We start from the raw sequence: 24,125 nt of genomic DNA on the forward strand, positions 1-24,125 counted from the left end.
TGGGTTTGCTCAAACTCATGTCCATTGAATCAGTGATGCCATCCAACCATCTCATCTGTCACCCAACCAGTTTACGTGATATTAAAGAATTAATTTCCCAGTACCTGTGACAGCCCCATTCCTATCAATGTCAAGATTACCATAAGCTCTTTCGAGTTGTGATATAGCTTCTTCTTTCATGATCACATTGTAATCTTAAGCCTGGCATCATTTTCTGGGAGAGAGCCAAGTGAAAGTGTGACTGGGTGCTTGATAACTCTTAATACTGTCCTATAATAGGGCTTCCCTCTTATGGGACACAGAAGGGTTACCAGGCTATGACAGTAGTGATTATTGTTCCCAAGCAGAGGCTGAGAAAGTCTTAGGTCTCTCCAAGAGTGTGATTTGGTCACATCTTTAAGGGGGGTGTGGTGACTGAAGAGTTATGTAATGTGGATAAATGTTTTTGAAAGTCTCCTTTAATTCAGAAACTGAATTTGGAAATAGACTTCTCTATTGGCCTGCATTAGCCAAGATTATCCTAAGTAACAGAACCAATAGAATGTGTGTGCATATGTAAGTATAAAGCCACTGATAGTAAGGAATTGGCTCATATGATTCTGGAGCCTGGACAGTCTCAAGATTTGCGGTTGGTAAGCTGGAAACCGAGGAGAACCAATAATGTGGTTCCCGTCCGAAGGCCAGTAGGCCCCAGTTAAGAGCTGCATTTCAGTTTAAATGTGGAAAAATCCCCACTTACTAGAGAAATGATTAGCCCATTTGTGCTATTCTGGCCTTCAACTACTTGGAGGGGTGCACCCACTTTAGGGAAGGAAATCTGCTTTAGTAGGTCTACCTATTCAATGTTAATCTCATCTGAAAACACTCTCACAGACATACCTGGAATAGCGTTATATCAAATATCTGGTCACCCCATAGCCCAGTCAAGGTGACACATAAAATTAACCATCACAGCTATCATCTCAAATAAGGTTTAAAAAGTGGTTATGATTGGGTTCACAATGAGTTTTTAATCTCCTCTCTCTGCTCTTTTTGCCCAGAGAATTGCCCCAATTCTGGATCTCAGGAACTGTTCAGACTTATTCAAGATGCTCTTCTTAAGGGATGGATGGGGGTACAAGTAATATCTGGCATGGTTATTTAAAAGAGAATAAAAGGTAAATAGAATCCCATTAATCTGCTTTAGCCTCTTACTATTTGATGATTTAATTCTCTATGTTGAAATTACTAAAGAACTATCTTGACCAGATAGGAAGGCAAACTCAGTTTTAGCAAAGCCTAAAACATCCTTCCCCCTTTCCTTTCTTCTTGGTTTACTAACTTGAAGATACTGGGTGATCTCTAATATTTCACTTTGTACTAGTAACTGTATAAGAAAAATTTAGTGGCAAACTCCCTTAGCTTCTTCATAACTGCCCCTTATCTCCTTCATTCTCCATCCTCTTGACACTGGCAGCTCTGTAACTGACCCTCTTTTTCCTTCTCTTACCCAAGCCTCTCCATGCATATCGAATCAAGTAAGGGAAATTCTGTGTTAAAGAGTGTGGCTGCCATGGAAGATCAGAGAAGGTAGTCAGGAAAAGGAAGGAAAGGGGAGATGGATGTGGGATCCAGGGGATGGAGTGATGCATAGCTTGATATAGGGTGTTGTTGAGTACTTGTAGTATTCTAAGCACTGCGTTTAAGCAGATCAAATGTGTATGCATGAGCAGATACACACACACACACACACACAGAATCCTGAAGGAGTGATAACAGGCTTCCCATTTTACTAGAAAAAGCTCAGGGAAGGTTCAATGACTAGCATGGGACCTGAACTCAACAATGAATCATTCTGATTCCAAACCTCATGGTCTTGATCACTGTGGTCTCTGAATTTGGCTAGGCAAAGGAAGTGGGGAGTACATTCCAAAAAATATTAAAATTAAAGAAAATTGCAGAATCAATGATCAGCAAGTTCTCTTTTTAGAAAACAATTTTGAAATTAACTTGAAGTAGTGAATTCATCAAACTTGTATCTAGCCCTTTCATGAAAATCTTGTTGGAATTTATCTAAGTTAAAATAGAGACCAGATCTCAGCATTCCCTTCCTTAACACGTTCATTTGTCACCAATCAGGTAAAGAATAAAACTCCAGACTCCTTAGTAGCATCTTCTCCAAGATCTGGTCGCTTACAAGCATTGGGATTCAGCTCCTACTACTCTCCGTCTTATGTAGAGGTAGATGTCACTCCGCTATAGTCATCCTGGCTTTCTTGGAGTTCCTCAAATACGCCAGGCTCATCCCCTCTATCCATGGATCTTCCTATGACTGGCTCCCTCACTTCATTTGGATGTTTTCTCAGAGATAAATTCTTGGACCTCCTATCAAAAATTGAAATTCTCCTCCCTCCTCACCTTCTACCCTCTTATGCTGCCTTAGTCCTCTTCACAGCACTTCATAGCTCTTGCTTGTGTAATCCTCTGAATAAAAAGAGTGCATGACTTTGTTGACTGAGCAGATGGGGTTCTCTGAGCACTCAGTGATTCCCTGTGCTAAATTCAGTTGTCCTACTCTTTAGAGAACATGTGCATGAAATGTGAGAGGATTATTATGCCTTAGGAGTACCCACAAGGGAAGCAGCCCTAGGCATCTCCCCCAGACAACTGTTGCTTCTCATTAGTTTAAGGCAAAGGGTAATTGTGGAAATTGACAACACGTCTGGAAGACTGGGAGTACATCCTTTAGAAGGCCAATTTGGACATCAAAACTTGAACAGAAGGGCCAAATTAATAGGTAACACAGCTCTAGTGCCAGAAGGGCACGTGCCAGCCTTCCTGTTTCTGAACTCATCCGTTGAAACCTTTCTCACAAGTATCAAAAAGGCACTGGCCTCTTTGAAGCTATAACTTGAAGTCTCATGAAAGACACTATTGTGTACAACTGACAAGTTTTCCTAATGAAAATAGAGGGAAGGCAGGACAGCTAGCTCCCTTGGGGTGCATACCCTGGTGAAAGGATCTAGTTTGAAAGGAATTTTCACAGCATACATTTTTCATATCACTCAGGCCAGTGTCTTAATCAGGCTTTACTAGTGGAGAGTGTTCACCAAGCAGCAGGGAATGCCATGGTAGGAATTTAATCTAAACACGTGGCATGAGTCTAATCATATTTCACTTATTTTCTTTTATGTGTCTCCTTAAGATAAATGAGTCCCTTCCTTTATCAACAATAGCTCAGGATTCATAAGCTCACATTTTTCACCTGGGACAGGGGATATAGCAACTCACACTTTATTATCCATCTCTCATTTTCTTCCCGTTAAAGAATCAATAAATTCTCCACCGATGTCTCTTTTTAAAGGTTGCTTACAAGTTTCTGTTTCAGAACAATGTGTTGGCATTGGCTTTTATGCCTAAATCCTCCCCAAATCTGGGTGTACATTGGGAGTGATTTGTAAGAGTTTTTGCAAGAATGTCTTTGGCAAAACCACAAGTCACACAGGACATGCTAATTGCAGCCTCTCTGGGTTGCCAGCACCAGTTCCCAGTGACAGCTGTAATTTGTTGTTGTCCAGAGAGTATCTCCTTCCTGTGCATCACAGAATAAGACTTTTTAAAGTGAAAAAGACCTTAATGTTCGTACTGTCCAACTTCCCATCATGAGATGGAGGAAACAGAGGCAGAACAGCTAGGCTTTCCAAGTCTGCACTGAGGGCTAGTGGAAGGGTCAAGGCTAAGCCCAGGTGCTGTCTGTACTCCTCTCGTGATTCTTAGGAATGTGCTTACATTTCCTTGAAAACGTTCTTTAAAGATTATCTTTAACCCATGTCTTGAGGTACACAATAATCCCCATGTTGCTCTGTTTTCCTAGATGGTCACCAAGCACAGTACTGGTCTGGGTGAGTGGTACCCAGGACATGTTGACTTTTCAACCAGACTTGACTTCATTTGAGATCTAACTTACAGTTCTTGGCAGCTGACAGAAGACTTCTCATCCATTCAGTCAAAATTTACTGTCTACCTACTCTGTGTCAGGGTTTATGACAGGTGATTAGGATAAAAAGACAGTTAAGGTACTATTCCTGCTGCTTGAAGTTTGCAGTCTAGAGAGAGAGAAAATAATAGGCGAGCATGATAGAGTATGCTCTGACTGTTACAGCATCTGCTATGAATTGACTTATGCCCATGGCGCTAGTGATAAAGAACCCGGCTGCCAATGCAGGAGACATAAGAGATGTGAGTTCACTCCCTGGATTGGAAAGATCCCCTGGAGAAGGGAATGGCCACCCACTCCAGTATTCTTGCCTGGAGCCTGGCGGGCTACAGTCCATGGGGTCGCAAAGAGTTGGACACGAATGAAGCAACTTAGCATGCACACAGACATTTCACAAGCCATATCTCATGGCCAAACCTGTCATAAGTGGGTGGGGAAATATAGATGTACATGTGCCTAAAGATATAGAGAGCAGCAGGGTGTTCAAAGTGGTGGTTGCTCTGTCATTCTGTGTCCTAGTTGCTTTATCATTAAACTTCCATGGACATGTAGCTTGGGTAAGAAAGAAATCTTTATCATTTGAAGCCACTGGGAATTTGTTGTTGTTACCATGGTATTTTGACTGATACACAGGAATTGTCTGATTTAATCCTCTATTTATAGGATATTATTATCTTTTAAGTATTCATATAAGGAGAGTGAGATATGTAAGGGTACTAGCAAGTTAAGTGGTCAAACTAGCACTGTAACTATGCAGTCTGATTCTAGAATTCTTATTCTTAGCCAATATACCATAATGCTGTGTGTGTGTGTTTGTGTGTTCCCATTACTGAGATAAGGTGGTTTCTAAAAGATTGAGGAATATCATGGAAGACTTCTCAAGGAAACTGAGAGGTATGCCCTAAAGAACAAGTAGGAACAAAGTCATTTAGAAATACAGAGAATGAGGCTTACTCCCTGTGTGTATGCATGGGAAAGGAATTCCCTCTCTTTGGCCAATTGTCTCATCCCCAGGAAAATTATAGAGCAAAGGATGCCCATCTATATATTACTACTGGCATCCAGGCAATATAGAATGCTTCAAGTACCATGGCCTTGGACCTATAAATCATTAAAAACAACTTGATGGGATGTTATAAAGCATAAATGAGAAACCACAATTCTGATTCAGTGAGGCAGCAAAGCAATTTGACAGATGTATGTGTCTTATATGCCCCCTTCTCTCTCTCTCTCTCTCTCTCTCTCTCTCTCTCTCTCTCTCTCTCTCTCTCTCTCTCTCTCACACACACACACACACACACACACACACACACACAAAATTCTAACCAGTCTTTGAGGCTTAGCTTTGGTGATAACTGGGTAGTAATAAGGAGAAGAAAGAAAAACTATAGGGTAAGTTGACATGGATGGTAAAAGAAGGAACATATGGCTAAAGTCGAGATTATATAGCAACTGACACAAAGGATCAGAACCGGTGACCCAGACACTGAGGGGTCATCTGGTCTTTGCCGTTGTGTTGTCATTCAGCACCAGTTATGCTCCAATATTTAATGCTCGCTGGAAAAGATCAATAGCAACTTCCTGGACTACCCACAGTGTAATTGGGTTAATCAGTAAATGCTTCCTGGGTCCAGTGCAGTTGCTGTGTCTTCCGCACGCTGCTCCTCCGTCCCCAGGCTTGGTCCTGGATGGGAACAGAACCCTTGCCAGCATCTTTCTTTTATCGCTGCACACCAGCTGAGGACAAATACTGGCGTTGTCTCTTACCAGTTCCCTCCTGAACCTGCTACCTCTTGCCCCAGCACACGTCTCTGAACCTGTTCTCTTTACTGATTCGGACAATTTGAAAGCACATGTCATGTCTCCTGAACTGGGTTTCTTTTTTCTTGGAATATCAGTGCATGTCTATTACTCTTAAAAAAAAAAAAACTTGTTAAGGTTAAATTTACACGCTATAAGACTCAGCCCTTTAAGTGTCATTTTTGGTAAATTTACTGGGTTTGGCCACTATCATCACATTCCAAATTTAGAGCAGTTCTGTAATGTCAGTAAAATCCCTTAGGGTTTTTTAAAGTCACTCCTAAATCCTAATCTACGACTACTGCTAATATACTTTCTGCCTTTATAAATTTGCCTCACTGGATGTTATATATAAGCAGACTCATATAATACGTGATCTTGTCTGTCTGGCTTCATTCACTTAGCATAATGTTTCTGAGATTTATCTGTGTTGTGGCATGGATCATTTTGTTCCTTTTGCACTGCTAAATAGTATTCCATTGCGTAGATATAGAATATTTTATATATTCATCAGTTGGTGAGCATCTGGCTTGTTTCTCCTTTTTGACTATTAAGAACTTTAATGGATATTTATGTTCAAGTCTTTGTGAGCATAGGTTTTTATTTATCTTGGGCAGACAGCTAAGAGTGGAGTTTCTGGGTCACGTGGTAACTGTGTGTTTAACTCTTGAACAGTCAAATCCTTTTGTAAGTGCCTGCCCCCACATCGTGTTCCCACCAGTGGACTATGAGTCCCTCTATCTCCACACCATTGCCATTATATGGGTTACTTGTGTTTTGTCCTTTAAACGAGAAGCTCCTAGAAGGGAGGGACTCGATCTTCAGTCCTCATCACTTTGCATTTAACACAGGGCTGGGCAAACAGTTGGATCTTAACCATGCAGTATGCAGTGTGGTAGTGAAGGACTTACATTTCATAATTAGACTATCAGGGCATCCGAACATCAGTCTTCTCAACTATGAAATGGGCTAACATTGCCTACCCACTAGAGTTATAATGAGGATTAATGGACATGTCAGTCAAGTGCTTTGCCTAATGCTTATAGCAATGGCAGCTTTGTTATTGTTTTTCATTTGCATTGATGCATCCTTTCTGAGCCCTCTCTAGCTTACTTTTTATTGCTCTTGCAGTCACATACTTAGTTGTAGACAATGTATTGGGCCAGAAAGATGGAGTAATGAGTGACACACTACCCCTCGTCTCAAGGAATCTGAAGTCGAGTGGAAGGACACAGAAGGCAATGGCTCATTGTACTGCCGTGGGTAAATGCTGTGATGGAGGTGCTCACGAAGTGTGCACATCAGAGAAGGGCCCCTAGACCCAGAAAAGACATCTGACCAAAACCAAAGGGCTGGAGAGCCTTGTTGGCCAAGGGAGGGACATTAGTGAAAACTGAAAAGGGAAAGAATTTGGAGGAATTGCTAGCTTGCTTTGTGACAGAGTGAAGGCAAACTGATGAGATGAGGCTGGAGGAGTGGCTGGGGGCAGATGAAGAGGTGTTAACTGTCCCATTAAGGAGTTTCTGCTTTACATGTGCCGCTACCAGGCGATTGCATTTTACAGGCTGAGAGGATGGTTCAGTATGTGAATGGCAGAAGTGGCTGCTTATGGATTAAAGGGAGGGAAGGTGGAGTAGTCTCGAAATCTATAACATTCTGGTGGAGAATTTCTCAACTTTTTGCTTTTCATTATTGCCTCCCCCTCCCCGAGAGCATTTTTAGACTCACCACCCTCCCCATAATTGTCTCACTCCCCTCACCATGAAATTCTAATTATATTAAAATACTGTGTATGTACTCTATATATAAGCACTCTTATACATAAAGAGTGTGATTTGCATCTTTACCCAATCACCAGTTTTCACCCATTCAGTACTATACCACCCTAGTTGAGAACTCTTGCTGTATTTTGAAATCTGCTCAAGGGACAGGTTGAGCTTTTAACATCTTTGCAGTTCCCACAGTACACCTTTCAAAATACAGCTTTATTTGAAATGACATTATAATACTTCACAAGTATTTGCTGAGCACATCCCAGGAGTCAAGCAATGTTGTAGGAATTGAGAGAACACAACAAAATCCCATCTCTCCTGAAGCTTGCCTTTCTGAAGCAATCTGTGTGCAGATACAGTTGTTTCACTCTGATCAAAACCAAGCAATGCCTACCATTAAAACTGTTACAAGAGCTCATCTTGAGACCTGCTTACTAAAATAGGACCTGGCATTACTTCAAGCTTGAAAATGTGCTGATGGAATTAAAAACCTGTTTGATGCTGATATAGCAAGAAAATGAGAGGAGCAAGAAATAATACTTTCTTTAGAGGAAGGTAATGCTGATTCTCATCCGTCATTCCACAAGGGCCAACAGGGCATTCCACAGCGCTCAGGATGTTTGGACATCTCAATGTTTTGCCCAGCACTAGTGGGTTAGCCCTGGAGGGCACTAGTCACTGCCTTTCACTGGCAATGGCTGAGAGAACTGTGGTCCCTTTGTGTCTTGAAAAGGGATCTCTCTGCTATTCCAGGGAAGGGGGAAGTTTGGAGAGGCTGAAGCCCTGCAGCCATTTCTCTCTGAGGTCCTAACTCCCCTAGGGATGCTGGCAGGACAGTGGTCTCTAGAACTCATGGAAATCATAGAAGCCTTCTCCATCCCCAGTGGAAATAAATCTCATCTTCTACTTGCCTCCCTGCCCAACATGCCTGACACAGTCCATTTATTGAGTTACCTTTTACAAATGATAAGAAACCCCAGTGCTTTCAGGCCGCCTCTGCTTCTTTGCTCTCAAAATCTCTAAGCTACGTGATTATAAAGCCTGAGAACCTATCTGAAGTGGTGATGAAAGGGGCTGGGGTCTGACATGGGAGAGATGAAGAAAGAAACAAATTAATATTTCAGTCTATTGTCCTGCCACTCTGAAATCTCTGCATTTATTCTCGACTCATCTTGTGGAAAACTGGCCACTTGAAACAATCAACTGGACAGTCTGACCCAGATACAATATAAAGAACAAATGCCATCATCTTTGGTCCAGCTCAGAGGGAGATTCCCTCTAGATTCCACCCCTCTGTACCTGTCCCCAGGCCCTATCTCCTCCAGAAGACCGTACAAGGGGCCACTCTAACTTGGCCCGGAAAAAATGTGTTTGTGAAAACTCTTGTGTGCTAGGCAGGGGGTAGGCACAGGGGACACTGTACTGACAGGTCAGCAGAGACCATTCCCTCACTGGGACAGTGGGTCCTGGGTTCCCACTTCTGTCCCAAGTGTACTTTGTCAAATGTAGGACCATTGGCTGGATGGTGTTGGCTCAGTCAAGGCCAGCTAGTGGGCTGCTAGAATTTTTGTGCTTCCTTCAAAGAATGACATTTTGCCATTTGAAGAAAGGCGGGGGGGAAATGGTCTATTTCTAATTACTTTGGGAATGACTGTGAATCTTCCCAATGCTTCTTTTCCATCTTACTGGAAAGGAAGTTTTGATTCAAAACTGACCTAAAACTCCTGTCTTAATAATACCTGTAGCTTCTTGTGCAGTTAAAGTAAAATAGCTTTAAATAAGGCTGTTCTCAAGCTGTTTCAGTGTGCATTTAATCCAGTCTGATTGTTCCAGAACTATCAAGGAGATGCTAATGTGAGAACATATTTAGTTGGCTACTCTAGTCTGTGTTATAGTTTGCAAATAGAGGCTAATCACAGTGATTCAGGTTCTTCCCAGGTGGTGCAGTGGTAGAGAATCCAGCTGTCAACGCAGGAGATGCAGGAGACCAGGATTTAGTCCCTAGATTGGGAAGAACCCCTGGAGTAGGAAGTGGCAACCCACTCCAGTATTCTTGCCTGGAAAATTCCATGGATAGAGGAGTCTGGTGGTTCACAGACCATGGAGTTGCAAAGAGTCAGACACAACGGAGCACACACATGCACAATGACAATAATTCACACTACTGGAAAGAGCTTTCCCACCACATATCTTGGGCAGACCTAGGGACTGGGACAGAAAGTGGAAAAATGAAGTGATGAGGCAGAAGTGTGGGAAGAATCTGTAAATGGAAGAAAAAATAAGCGTTTGGCAAATTGGTAGTGAGTGACCGAGCATGCACACTTCTTACCAAAAAAAAAGCATTTAAGTAAAAGTTAAACTGCTATTACAAAAGAGTTAGTTGACTGCTGGATTAGATGAGCTTTTCTCAAATGTTGCTCTTTCTTGTATTTCCTTGACTATTCTTCTTTGGCTGTGTGCCATCTCTATTCTAAACAGCTCGGAGGACATGTTTGAGAAGGGCTGTTCCTCTTTCTGCCTCCCCATAGCTTGCAGCACATAGTTAAGCACACAGTAGGCTTCCAGAAATAGCAGATGATTTAGCCTGTGCCTAGTCCCATGGGAGGCAATTAGGTTGTAATAAAGAGCCTTTAGACTCTGGGAAGGTGGAATAAAGGTATTTGACCATAAAACTGGATGGTGTTAGTCTTGCAGTTGGAGATGACCCTCTCTACAGTTGCTGAGCACACCAACCAAATAAGTGAAAATCAAAGTGGTATTAAGAAACATACTTTAAATATACATTAGACTGGGTTAGAATAATGAGTAAAAGGATAGAGTCTGAATTTGATAGTCTTGAGTTTAAATTCCTGATTCTGTCATTAACTAGGTATGTGACTGTGAGTGAGTTGTTGCTGTTGTTGCTTAGTCGTGTCCAGCTCTCTGCGAGCCCATGGACTGCAGCTTGTCAGGCTTCCCAGTTCTTCACTATCTCCTGGAGTTACTCAAACATATGTCCATTTTGAGTCAGTGATGTCATCCAAGCATCTCATCATCAGTCATCCCCTTCTCCTGCCTTCAATCTTTCCCAGCATTCAGGGTCTTTTCCAGTGAGTCAGTTCTTTGCATCAGGTGGCCAAAGTACTGGAGTTTCAGCTTCAGCATCAGCCCTTCCAGTGAATATTCAGGACTGATTTCCTTTTGGATGGACTGGTTTGATCTTGCTGTCCAGGGGACTTTCAAGAGTCTTCTCCTGCCCCACAGTGCAAAGGCATCAATTCTTCGGTGCTCAGCCTTTTTTATTGAGTCACTTACCAGTGAATAAGTTATTTACCAGTAAATTTTATCATGTATAAAATAAGGAAAATAATGATGATCTCATAAGACCGTTGAGGAGATGACTTTAGATAATGTAAAGATGCATGTGTGTTAAGTCGATTCAGTCATGTCCAACTCGGTGTGGCCCTGTGGACTATAGCCCAGCAGGCTTCTCTGTCCATGGGATTCTCCAGGCAAGAATACTGGAGTGGGTTGCCTTGCCTTCCTCCAGGGGCTCTTCCCAACCCAGGCATTGAACCCTCATCTCTTATGTCTCCTGCACTGCCAGTTGTGTTCATTACCACTAGCATCAAATATATGACATAGTATAGATTTTTTATAAAGATTGATTTTTGAAATAAAGCATGAAAATGTTTTATAACCTCTTAAAATACAAAAGTTGTTACAGAAAATTATATAGTACAGATAAGCGAAAGGAAGAAAATAAAGAATACTCATATTTTAGGCATACAAAAATAGCTAACCTTAACTTTAAATATATGTTTTTGTATAATTTTTTCCCTGGGAAATGTTCTCTAGAATTTTTCCTCTTAAGTGCATGTATGTATGTATATAAATATGTATATATAGTTATAAAAGTGGTATGAAATATACATATGTATTTGTAAATCAATTTTTTTCACTTAATAATGGACTGTGAATATTTGCCTGTGTTCTTAAATATTCCTCTACAAGAGCTACATCATATCCCATTGCAGCATATTTACCCTTTTTACGTGAAACTTTTATTTTCTAATTTTTCATGTTTTTATTTTATAAAATGAGATGGCGATGAACAACTTTGTAGCCAAATGTTTTCGCATCTATATGATTATTTTCTTATAGTTAAAATCAAGAAGTAGCATGGTAATTTCAATAATGATAAAGAAAATGAAATTAAAGTGTAAAAAACACAGAATATAGTAATTGAAACATAGTAAGTCATCAATAAATACTACTAGGGTATTTATGAATGAACTGTAAGAGAGGAAGGAGATTTATTTGAAATTAACTTGCTGATTACCCCAAATATAATCTTTTATTTAAGAATATTTAGGAGTTCCATTTGCTTTGATAAATACACATCAGAAAAAAAAAATAACTAATTTAGGAAATATTAAAGGCAGGAGGAGAAGGGGGTGATAGAGAATGAGATGGTTGGATGGCATTGCCGACTCAGTGGACATGAATTTGAGCAAACTCCAGGAGATAGTGAAGGATAGGGAAGCCTGGTGTGCTGCAGTCCATGGGGTCGCAAAGTCAGACACAACTGAGCAACTTAACCACAAAAGTCTATCTATAGATGTCAGGTTTAGTATGTGTTTCTGTTACAGATAATCCAAGCTTATATTGCTCACCATAAGACAGGCCAAGAAATTCAGAGATGAGTTGTTGAGGCAGGGAATAGTGACTTTATTCAGAAAGTCTTCATACTGAGAAGATGGTGGACTAAGGTCCCAAGTGAAAGTGTTAGTCGCTCAGTCATGCCCGACTCTTTGCAATCCCATGGACTGCAGCCCATCAGGCTCCTCTGTCCATGGGGTTTTCCAGGCAAGGACATTGGAATAGTTTGCCATTTCCTTCTCCAAGGAATCTTCCCAACCCAGGGATCAAACCCAGGTCTCCTGTACTGCAGGCAGATTCTTTACCAGCTGAGCTACCAGGCAAAGATGCAAGGGTCCCAAACAACCATCTTATACAAGTTAAAATGCAGGCTTCTTTTATACTAAAAGTGGGGGGAATGGCTTGTTGTTGCAGGAATCCATTGTTTTTGCATCTGTCCATGTGGGTCTGGTCAGAATGTTAGTATAAACCTATAACAACATAGCTGACGTTTTCTGTTCTGCAACTTTTTGAATATGAATGGGAAAGTGTTATACCTTTAAAGGCCAGCACCTTGAGAATGAGTTATCCCATCTTTTTCAGTCTAGTCAACATTCTTTTACAAAAGTGCAGACCAGCATGACTAAGTACAAGCAACAGGGAGCTCAAGGGTTAGAGCTAAGGGAATAGATCCCAACTTGGAATCAGGCTTGCTTTCTCTGTTACATTTCTATGAAAAGGTCTGCTTCTCCAGTTAATGGAAGTCATCATAATAACCCAAAATACAATAACTCATACACCCTTTTGGTGGGGGGAGGGCTGTGTGGATATTTGCTTTTGCTTTTTCCCTTTGTTGTGGATCCTCCCTGATGCTAGTGTGATATGGGCATTCCTTCCAGCCTACTGCCCCTCACACTGGGTTTCAATGCCCAGGCTAGGACCCTTTTGGAAAAGCTGTCCCCACAAGTAACAATAGAAATATACAGATGACCTGCTATCCATGAAAGAACAATATTGACCAAGAAAGATCTGTTCTCATCCATGGACTGAAGTGCTGTTATAAAGAAAATTGGGAAAAATGTGCATTCTCCACTTGGTCGCTTAGAGTCCCCCTACCCCCGTACAGCGTCTATGCCAAGTGTATTGAGGCACAGAGCAGATGGCAGTGCTGGCGAGAAGATATGGGAGACTTAAGTCAGAAGCTTTAGGAGTCTGAGAAAACGCAGCTTAGTGATGTAGGTTGGGTGAAAATTGTGGTGACCTAGAGAGCATTTGATTCAGGCTGCTCTTTACCTCTAGCCAATGGCAGATATGTGAGAAGGCAGACTCGGACTTGCCATGCGTTCAGTTTTCATGAGATGCTGAAAACCCGAAGTTTTCATTTGAATTTTGCACTTTTCAAATGGTTTTGGGAAAATGCAGGAATAAATTTTTAATGTATTTTATATATTCATGTATATTTTAAATCATATATATATATATATAACATAGGGTTTATTTAATTAATCTAAATCCCCAGCTTGCAGTCTGCAGATCTGGAGATTTGTCAGTCTTCATAACTTCCTAAGTCAGATCCTTAAAATGAATGAGTGAATGAATGTGCATGCGTGCATGTGGATATATGTACATGCATACCTACACAGACATGTTATTAGTTCTGTCTCTCTGGAGAACCCTGGCTGATACAGATACAAACACACACCTTTACTTGGAGAAGAAAGAAATATAATGTGACAGAAATATACTGTGACAGAAGCTAGACTTCTTTGAATATATCTTGGTTTATAGATTTGACTTTGGTGCCATCTAAATAGTTCACAAATCTATAACAAAATAAGACTTTAAAAAAGCATTCATGAAAAATTGAAGCAGCAGGTGGGTGGACAGGGATGAAACAGTTGAACCTAACTGACAAGAGGTTGCTGACATAACCATTTAGAATAGAACTATTTTAAATGACTTTAAAATGCAGCCATTTGGCTATAGTTTACTAGTTGTACATACTCAAGATTTTTTAAGGGCAAATTTTTAGCTGCTTTTCTTAATCATAATGTTAGTATGATAGTGGCATTGGTTTTTCTGAAACTGCTCTTTGTGTCTTGTGGGTTAAGTCAAATGAGTAGTCATAGTGGTGTTATTGAAAACAGGGATTTTTGGTATGGAAAATAAAACAGTATAAGATCCATGAGGTTAAATGAAAACCTTCAAGGCCTAAGTTTGAATTGAAATTTCATGAAAACTCATGATATATTCCATTTAAAACATATACACAGCTCATTTTCTAGCTCTCTTCATGTAAACAAGAGCCAGTCACATAAACAAGCTCTTAGGTTATGGTATCTAAATACCATTTCCCACTGAAATGAACCCAGGTCCTTAGTAGAAATGGCTGGTTCCAACCTGGTGCAAGGCTTATGTAAGATAACCCTGGAACATCTTACCATGCCAGAAACAAGAGGGTGGTTAAAGATGCCTGAGTCTTAATTAAAGGACTTGAAGAGATCCCCACTGAGCAAGAAGAGAACAGTGTAAACTTCAGTAGGAATAAAAACTGCACTGGAATGAAGCAAACCAAAATGTTCATAATGATATTTTTTAAAAAGAAAACCTTTAGTCATCTTTAGAGAATATTAGGTAACCAATTCAAATTTTGAATGTTAATCAATAAAGGAGGAAAAATCAGGCATCTATCATGTTTTTATATAATTTAGGGTAAACATGTAGTTGATGATATATAATTTCTGTTGATGCTATACCCCAGAAAATAAATTAAGAAATAATTACTTTATCACCAGTTTGAAATCTCTGAAATAATGGATCCTCTCAGTCACCAGTGGCTTATGACATCATTACAAAAGATGTTCACTGCTTCCTGATAGAGCATGTGGTAGGCAGAAAAATGCCCTCCCTTCTAAAAACATCAATGTCCTAATCTCAGAATCCATCAATATGTTGCATTACATGGCAAAAGGGAATTAATGTTATGATAGAATTATGGTTGCTAACCAGGTGATCTTAACATAGATTATCCTTGTATGCTTCGTGAACTTTAAATGTCCAAACCAATGCAATACTGTAAAGCAGTTATTCTTCAAGTAGAAATAAATTTTAAAAGTTTTTAAAGAAGAAAATAAAACTTGTAAAAATTATGAAATCTGAATAAAATCAGTACCTAAGTTATTTAAAAAACAGTGAAAGAAAGAGACAGATAATTCATTGTTGGAATGATTCGATGTAAGAAAGATTCAACCAACCATTGCTGACTTGCAGATGGAAGGGGCCACAAGCCAAGGAATGTGGGCAGCCTTGAGAAATGAGAAAATGTCGAGAAATGGGTTCTGTCTTAGGGCCTTCTAAAAGAGTGTAGCAGCCCTACTGTCACCTTGATTTTCCCCTTTGAGTCCTGGGTCTGACTTCTAACATACAAATAATAAATTTGTGCTGTCTTAAACCATTGAGTTTGTGGTTATTTGTGATTGACAAAAGAAAACTAATACATTTCATTTTCTAGGATGTATTTTCCTAGAAAACTGACCCTGAATCTCCTCAAGCTTCTTGACTTACAGAAAATTCAGGAGAGAAAGGAACACATGACATGAAATTATGGGAATGTTCAGCAAAATCAAAACTGAGGAAAATGCTATTGGAAAAAATGTCATTTTGTTTATCATATAAGTGTGTTTTTTTGTGTGGATGTGTGACAGAAATTGAGGAGATTTAAGGAGATGATCTAGTATTTTATGTATCAAACAACTGCAATAGGGAACTTGATTTCAAACAAAAAGATATAAAGAGAAGAATATTCATGAGACTTGAACATTGACCCTGGGTACTTGATAATATTTAGCAGTAATTTTATTTATCTTTTTGCTGTGGTAATGGTATTATATAGGCTTATGGTTATATTTAAATAAAAGAGTTGGATATAGTAGCTGTAATAGAGAAAAGTAGCCATAAGTTGATAATTGTTGAAGATGAATGATAACTACATAGGTGTTTGCTATTTATCCTTTCTACTTTTATATTTCAATATTTCCATGCTGCTGCTGCTAAGTTGCTTCAGTCGTGTCCGACTCTGTGCAACCCCATAGACAGCAGCCCACCAATAATAAAGTATTAATAAATATGTTAGTAAATAATTTGACTCCTTAAATATTTTGTGAGCTGAAGACACCATGTCCAAAGGATGGATTAGACCAACAGACTGCAATTTGTCATTTCTTCATAGTTTCAGAAATCAGATCTTTTACTTTAACCTGGGAAATCATCTTTTTCTTCTTTCCACACTCATCTCCTGCCTCCATTCTTTCACCACTGCCTAGTCAAAAGGATGCCTTTCATCTGTGCTGCTTAGATTTCTGCTTGCTTGAAAAATTTACTCAATTTTCCAAGATTGTTTGAAATAGATTTTCTCAGAATAAGTTAGCAAAGAGGGTAATATGCATAATCACACTGAACAATGCCTCCTAGTATATTATGTCTTCATTTTGACCTCCTCTCATTCCATGTTCTTAAAAAGAAAGGCAATAATTTTGTTTCAATTTTTGAAAACCTAAGGTATTTTTGAAATTTGGACTAATCAAATTTTCCATGTTCTCTCTGTGCCTCTATTTTAGGATGGAATGGGAAACTTGAGAATCACAGAAAAAGGTCTAAAGCTAGAAGGAGACTCAGAATTCTTGCAACCTCTCTACGCCAAAGAAATCCAGTCCCGACCAGTAAGTTTCTGTTGGAAGAAGGAATCATTGTTTCTCTTGAATCTAAATCTGGGGGGAAATCATCTTGCCAATGACTGAATATAAAAGGTTGAGGAAAGGGGTGGCAATGTACGTAGTAAGATGCCTTTGAATTGGAACTTTTGAATGCAATTGCCTCTGTAGTACAAATGAGATGACCTCTCTGAGCCTCTTTCCAACCCTGCCAAATAGAGAGTGATAACCTTTATTAGTGAACTTTCTAGATTGTGCTGCAAAGAAAACAAGAAAAAAAATGTGGAAGTGCATTAAAGTGCTATACAAATCCAAGAAAGTCTTCCTATTGCTATTAATTGTCAAGTATTTCAAAGCCCTCTTTAGAAATAGAAGTTTTCTAAAAGAACTAGAGAACTAGTTCTAAAGAACTAGAATTTTTTATGAAGAATGTGGACAATATGGCAAAGGTTGATTAGAATCAATTTAATATATTAACAGCTATGCTCAAAAATGGTATTTAAATGATCACACTAGAGGGTGTGCTCTGTCCCATGCACTTTGCTGTTCTGATGGGTTATCATTATCTAATATAATTCACAGATTGGTCCAATAGGATGATGTTTATTGTTGTCTTCATTTACAGATTAAAGAATTGAGGCTTGGAGAAGTAGATTGTTCCAAGCCACGTTCTTATGAACCAGCAGAGTAAGGATTTCAACTCAGGAAATCCAATTCAAAAGCTTCTCTGTTAACCATGGCCTACTACCAAAGCTCTTTCTCTTTCTTCTTATTTTATTTTTTTAAGTCTTGATGAAGTGATCCCTAGACACCTTGATTTTATTAGCCGATATTATCAAAATTAGAATGTGTTTTGAGTATATTTTGATGTTATTTGTTCTTTAGCTTTCATTTTTGCTTTTTGGTGGGGTGGTGAAGTGTTGAAAAGGATTATTAATGTATTTGCTCTGCCTTGGATTGGTTCTCATCCACCTGTGAACAAATAACATGGAAGTTCTTCAAAGTACCATTTGCATTGTGTGCATCAATTAATGAAATTCAGCAAGTTGAGGCAGTGGGTAATTTTATCTGAGTGCTATCTAAACTACTGAGTTGTATAGACTGAACACAACTACTGAATTGCCAACAAGTTTACTCCCTTCTCTGTCTGGTGAGAGGGAGGGAGCCATGGTGTTAAAATCAGCAAGAAGACCAAATTAATTCAGTCACCCAGTCAGTGATTATGAAATTCAACAGGGACTCCATACCATACTGGCTTAAAGTACCAAAAATATTGTAAACGTATCCATTGTTTCTGTGGAAGCTATATCCTAGAAGGAATAATTGGATAAAACTGTAACGAGGGTTGGGATAGGATTCTGCATTGGACTGAACAGTCAATTTCAATCATTTAAGAAATGACAATTGTGTTCACTGCTCTTGATTTATATTTACTCTTCCTAACCTAGCAAGTGGGCTTCCCTGGTGGCTCAAGATGGTAAAGAATTTGCCTCCAGTGCAGGAGACCTGGGTTCAATCTCTTGGTCTGGAAGTCCCTAGGAGACAGGAATGGCTACCCACTCCAGTATTCTTGCCTGGAGAATCCCATGGACAGAGGAGGCTGGTGGACTACAGTCCATGTAGTCACAAAGAGTAGGACGTGACAAGACAACTAATCACACACAACCTAGCAAGTTGGTTAGTTAAACCATCCATTTAAGTTACTAAATATACAATAGGTTAATAATCTTACCTAGATTAAACTAGTTTATCTCGTTAATTTGTATTGGTCCTTTCTCTCTAATGGTTTGTCCCTTTTTCTTTAATGGGCCAGGTAGTAAATATTTTTATCTTTTTTTTTCTTCCTTTTTATAATTCTTTAAAACTGCAAAAAAGAAAAAAAAAAATTTTATCTCAAGGGCCACAGAAAAATAGGCTGCAGGCTGTAGTTTGTCAACCCCTCTTACCTATTTAGCTATATTTCTATAAGTGTGTCAGTGATCTGGCTAGATTTCTTGTGTATAATAGAGCAGATTTTAAGATCATGGGTAGAATAGTTGATATGTGCTAAGAAAAATGTTGCAAAATAAGTTTCCCTGGTGGAGAATTAGAGCCATATAAAGAAACTGAGACACATGTCTTAGAAGACCTGTAAAAGGGTACCTGGTTTATCTCTTAGGCCCATATGTAGGAATTGGACTTTTAGCAAATATGTCAGCCAAGCTATCTGAAAATCAATAGTCATCTGATCCCAAGTCAAAGATACGCTTAATTAGAAGCTTAAAAAGTAATGATGGTCTTGGAAAAACTTACTTTAATATTGAAAAAGCAGTGAGTTAAATCCAATGCTTTCAAGTCCTTGTTTAAAGAAAATTAAAGGGTTAAAATTCATTATTTTTCCATTATTTTTTAGAAATTGGTTTTCCTTTCTAAAAGCTCAGACAGTACAGAATCTGCTTGAAATGCGAGGGACTCGGGTTTGATTCCTGGATTGGGAAGATTCCCTGGAGAAGGAAATGGTAACCCACTCCAGTATTCTTGCCTAGAGAATTCCATGGACAGAGGAACTGTAACCTGGCTGGCTACAGTCCATGGGGTCACAAAGAGTCAGACATGACTGAGCAACTGATGCAAACACACACACACACACACACACACACGCAAAGCTTTTAGCTTATATGTTTCTAAGGACAAAATTAATGTGTTCTAAGTGAAGAAAAGAGGGCATACAATGTGTATATACGATAAAACCCATCAGAAAGTCTCTTGGCCTCTACCTGAAAGATGTGCCTTGATCCATCTACTTTTCTCCGTTGCAGGCACCCCCCCTAGTTCAAGCCCCCATCCGCTCTCATTGCTGTAACCGCTTCTGTCTCTGCTGCCTTTCACTCTTAGCCTCATTATCCAAACTGTAGCCAGAGTAGCCTTTTCAAATGTCAAGCCGCTTCACCCCTTTGCAAGGGATTCTCTGTTGACTTCCCATTACACCTAGAATAAAACCCAAACTTCTCACTGAGGCAAAAGAATGATATTATAAGCTAGGGATTTGGTCTGTAGGCCTCTCCTTACCTGAAGCACAGGAATTATTGCCAGAACTAAATTGGGATTCAGGGAGCAAAGAAGGTAGAGAGACTGACTGATGAGCAGGTTACCAGTGGAATTTGCCACGCTTCCTGAATCATAGCCTCGCATAACGCTCACACGAACCTCACATGCAGTAGCTTTCCATTCTCTATTCTGGCATCTTCAGTTTACTGTGTTGTTGCTTTCTGATGTACCTCACCATTGCATGCATGCCACCTCTGGAAGATTCTGCCCTGTACAACAGTCTGCCTTGTCACTTTGCCATAGATCACGGCTGTTTCTCTTTCATGGGGTGTCTCCTTCTCTTTTCCTCATTGAAAAGAGATCAGCGTCCAGTTGAACAAGATTACTCAGCTCTTCTAAGTGAGAATAACTAATGAAGCAACTCTTGACTTCATTTTGGTTTTGTGTTTCATTGATCTGAGAGGAGCTGAAATTGGTTAGGCAATCCACCCTATGTTCAATACAGTATCTGATTTCATTATTGAAGGTTGCGCCCTTGGAAAAGTCACTACAAATTGATTACTGCTATAGCAATCACTTAGGAAGATAAATTAATGAGAAAATGTTCATCTCTATAAAAACTCTCATCTGGGAATTCAATGAAAGACCTGGGTTTCTCTAGCTTTAGTACATGGATGCATAGCTTCTAAGTGGTAACGTATCATGCGGCTCAGGAAATTGCCTGAAAAGGACACACTAAATTAACTATTCTACCATCACATCCAAAGACCACCCCGTCCCTAGTAATTCTATTTGAATGCATTAGCACAGAAATTTATAAACTTAAGGCATTTAATGCCATTAAGACTATATTTAAATCCCATTTCAGTGTGGTAGGCATCTTTATAATTGCAAAATACAACTATGGGTTTTTGGCACAAGCTGCTAGTAGATAGATTGAATGCATGAATTCTAAGTAGACTTTTCATCTACTTTTTATCCAGAGTATCATTCTGGATAAAAGTAGCAGATCCCTGCTTTTTTAAAGAGGCATCTTCCCTTGCTTCCCATGATGGTGGAACTAGTGTTTTTACAAAATTTAATATGATGTGGCAAGAGAAGGGAAGCCAGCATTTATTGAGCAAATACTCTGTCTCAGACCTACACAAGGGGAGAGTTGCACAGTGAGTTATTTCCATACTCTCCTCAAACTATACTTGGGGTGAGTATAGGGCTCCTAGCTCATTGCTGTATTGAATTTGGACATTTTGGAGAGGAGAGAATAGAAAGAAAAGTTGGAGGAGGGATACAAAAATTGATTTAACAGAATAAAGTAGAAAATTATTGTATAAAGTTTAATGATATTTCTGTATTTTTCATACTTTTCATCTAAAAACTTACCTATTTTAAAATGTTCTACCTACCAAAAACTGTGTGTCGAATAAAGAAATCATGTGTAAATGGGGTTCTTAGAAGTTGCTTGTATCAAGAGTCAGTCTAACACCATCATCAAGCTCACATGCTGTATCACTGGCCTTGGGCGGCAACCAGAGCTACTGTTTAACCAGTGAGTGATCTTTGAGCAATTTCTTAACTTGGCAAATTCTTGTTTTCTTACCTGTGTAACTAAGGTGATACTAATATATACATCATTGGTGGTTGTAAATAAATAAGGTAATATTTGTTAAGTGCTTCATATAGAACTTGACATGAAGTGAGTTTTCTGCAATGGGCGTTCCTGCTCTCACCTCCATCCCCTGATGATGATGTTGATGATGGTGACTGATGATTCGATGACAAGGACAATGACTGTCTCTATCTGCGTCATCGTCATGTAGTGAAGATCTCATCTGATGTTTAAACTTCTTCTGAACCAAATGGTCTCTCATCCTCTTCTTCATGTCTTCTTAATCACAAATTCAGTGAAAATCTCTAAGGAAACTCTTTTCATATTCAATAACTTTTAGCCTTCAATTTTTCTTTCACTGAGTCACACTCTGTCAATGTTCAACTCACGTTTTTTTCCATGCTTCTGCTTAAAAATTTTTGCTGGCTCCTGCCCTCATAGATTACTTTCTGGAAAAAAAAAAAAAGATTTTGTTATATGCTAAGTACCTTAAAATGTTTATATTCTTTAATCCAGGAATGACATCTCCACTCATTTTATGATACAAAAAAAGCAAACCATAATAATATAGAAATTAACACACACATATTTCAGTGTTTTATAAACATTAGTCTGAATGTTGTTTCCTAAGAGGCCTGAATTCCATATATAAAATGGATTTCGAGGGTATCCCATTTTGTCAGTGTTTATGAAAGCTGCAAAGCTGCTAGGCACTCATTGAAACTCTGAGCTGCTCAACCTCACTATGGATTTTTACATTTAAGTGAAAATGATTTGATGACAAGGACAATGATTGTCACTATCTGCACCATCATTGTGTGATGTGAGCTCATCTGATGTTTAAACTTCCTCTGAACCAAATGGTCAAATCATTTTTGTTTTATGGAAAGCTGAGTTTTTAAAATCCCATTTTGATTTTAGTATGATATGAATTGAGACTTATTCTATCAGCCTGCATTAACAAGGCATATCTAGGCTGAAAGTAGAAAGTCTCTAAGAATTCAATTAAACCAGTAACTTCATTTAATGTATGGAGCTCTAAGGCTCACAAAAGGAGTCTGAACTTACTCAAGTTATGCCTAGCAAAAGTGAGAACTGCAATCCAGGACTGCAGTATTTTCTTCCACATCAACACACAGCATATGTGATCATTAATTTTCTCATGACACTGTCTTCAGTGCAATAGGTTGAGTTATACATGGCCATTTCCCTCTCATGGGGAATAACTTAACTGCAACACACGTTAAGTTCTCAAGAGAATTCAAAAGCATTCAGAAAAGGAAACTGGAAACAACAGTGGATAATGCAGCAAGACCAACCTTAATGAAGGCTGATGTAACCACTGAAATGATATTCTTTACTTCATCAAGTTATCGGTGAGAGCGAAACTAAGTAATTTAAGTGAGCTGCCTTATAAACTATGAAGTCAGCTACTGATATGAAGGCTTATGACAGAATTTGCAAACTGAATCCAGCCCAGTTTATATGCTTCACACAATGCTTTCCTTTGAATGTGAATTTGTTTCTAATATTTAAATATCTGAAGATGTGACATTTTAAATATATATATATATATATATATTCTCACACACAAAACCATGCAGAAAATCTGGCAGAGTGCTTTAATATTCGTAAGGACTGGGGCGCTGTAGACGGTGCCTCCTTTAGAAGCATATTTATTCTCCATTGTGCCACAGCCACCATCAGTCACCATTTGTTTCATACCTGAGCTGCTTAGCTGGTTCATATAACGGGCCCCTGAAATTCCATGAGGACGTACAGCCCCTGGTTTATGGCGCTGAGAATAAGTTGACTTCTTCCCATTTGTAGTCACTCGTACTCACAGCGCTTCTTACTTCCTGTGTGTCTCTTTTGCCCCAATTTTCCTCTAGTTGTCTGGCTCCTATGGGTTTTGACATAGTATATAAGCTCAGTGACAGGAGATAGCAGACTCAGAGCCTCTGGAAGCTGAAGTTCTGGCACACCAGGGTCATTCTCCATCCTGGGTTATTCTAGAACACACCGCTTTGTCTTTCTTCCTTTAACCATGACTGTGCATGACTGGAAAAGATGCAGACAAGGGGAAGAAAGCTGCAAATTTGGATTTGGCATGCTTTCCATGAGGCAGAATAAAGTTACATGGCAGACAAGCACAAGCTTTGTCTAAAGAGGCTCCATTGACAAGTTAGTTATAATAAGAGGAGCCATGTCTCTGGTTAGTTTACAAACCAGACGAAAGCCGTGGTGTCTTTTCCTCAGTACTCAAAACAGCTTCAACTCCCAGCTGAACATAGTGCACACAAACAGTATTTTCCATGCCACTTGCATGGAACATGAGCATCTTGCTGTCTTTAATTAAGAAGTTAACTGGACCATGAAGTATTGCCCACATAAATAAAAGTGATTTGTATTAAGTCAGAGGGGCGCATGAGGCATCTTTGCATTTCTTAGCTCATATGTAAACTATAGAGATTATTAAAAATTGGAAGGGTCATCTATAAAACCATCTGCACCAAGAAGCAGATTGCCATTCCTGAAATGTATCTACCTTTTTATGTGTCATCGTTTACTGTGAACAATGGAGTGAAACAGCTGCTTGCTTTTTTTTCTTTTCT

The 24,125-nt window shown here is 39.2% G+C and overlaps 1 protein-coding gene across 2 annotated transcripts in view; it reads left to right on the forward strand.

Moving 5' to 3' along the window:
• The window catches only part of SGCD (sarcoglycan delta), a 613,120-nt gene that overhangs the window by 360,099 nt on the left and 228,896 nt on the right, over positions 1-24,125 (forward strand). For both annotated transcript variants that reach the window (XM_052644383.1, XM_052644384.1), the window contains exon 3: positions 16,785-16,886. In XM_052644383.1, the coding sequence (XP_052500343.1) occupies positions 16,785-16,886 (102 nt within the window). The remainder of the gene's footprint in view (positions 1-16,784; positions 16,887-24,125) is intronic.

Source organism: Budorcas taxicolor, chromosome 7 (assembly GCF_023091745.1).
Source record: "Budorcas taxicolor isolate Tak-1 chromosome 7, Takin1.1, whole genome shotgun sequence".
NCBI classification, from domain to species: domain Eukaryota; kingdom Metazoa; phylum Chordata; class Mammalia; order Artiodactyla; family Bovidae; genus Budorcas; species Budorcas taxicolor.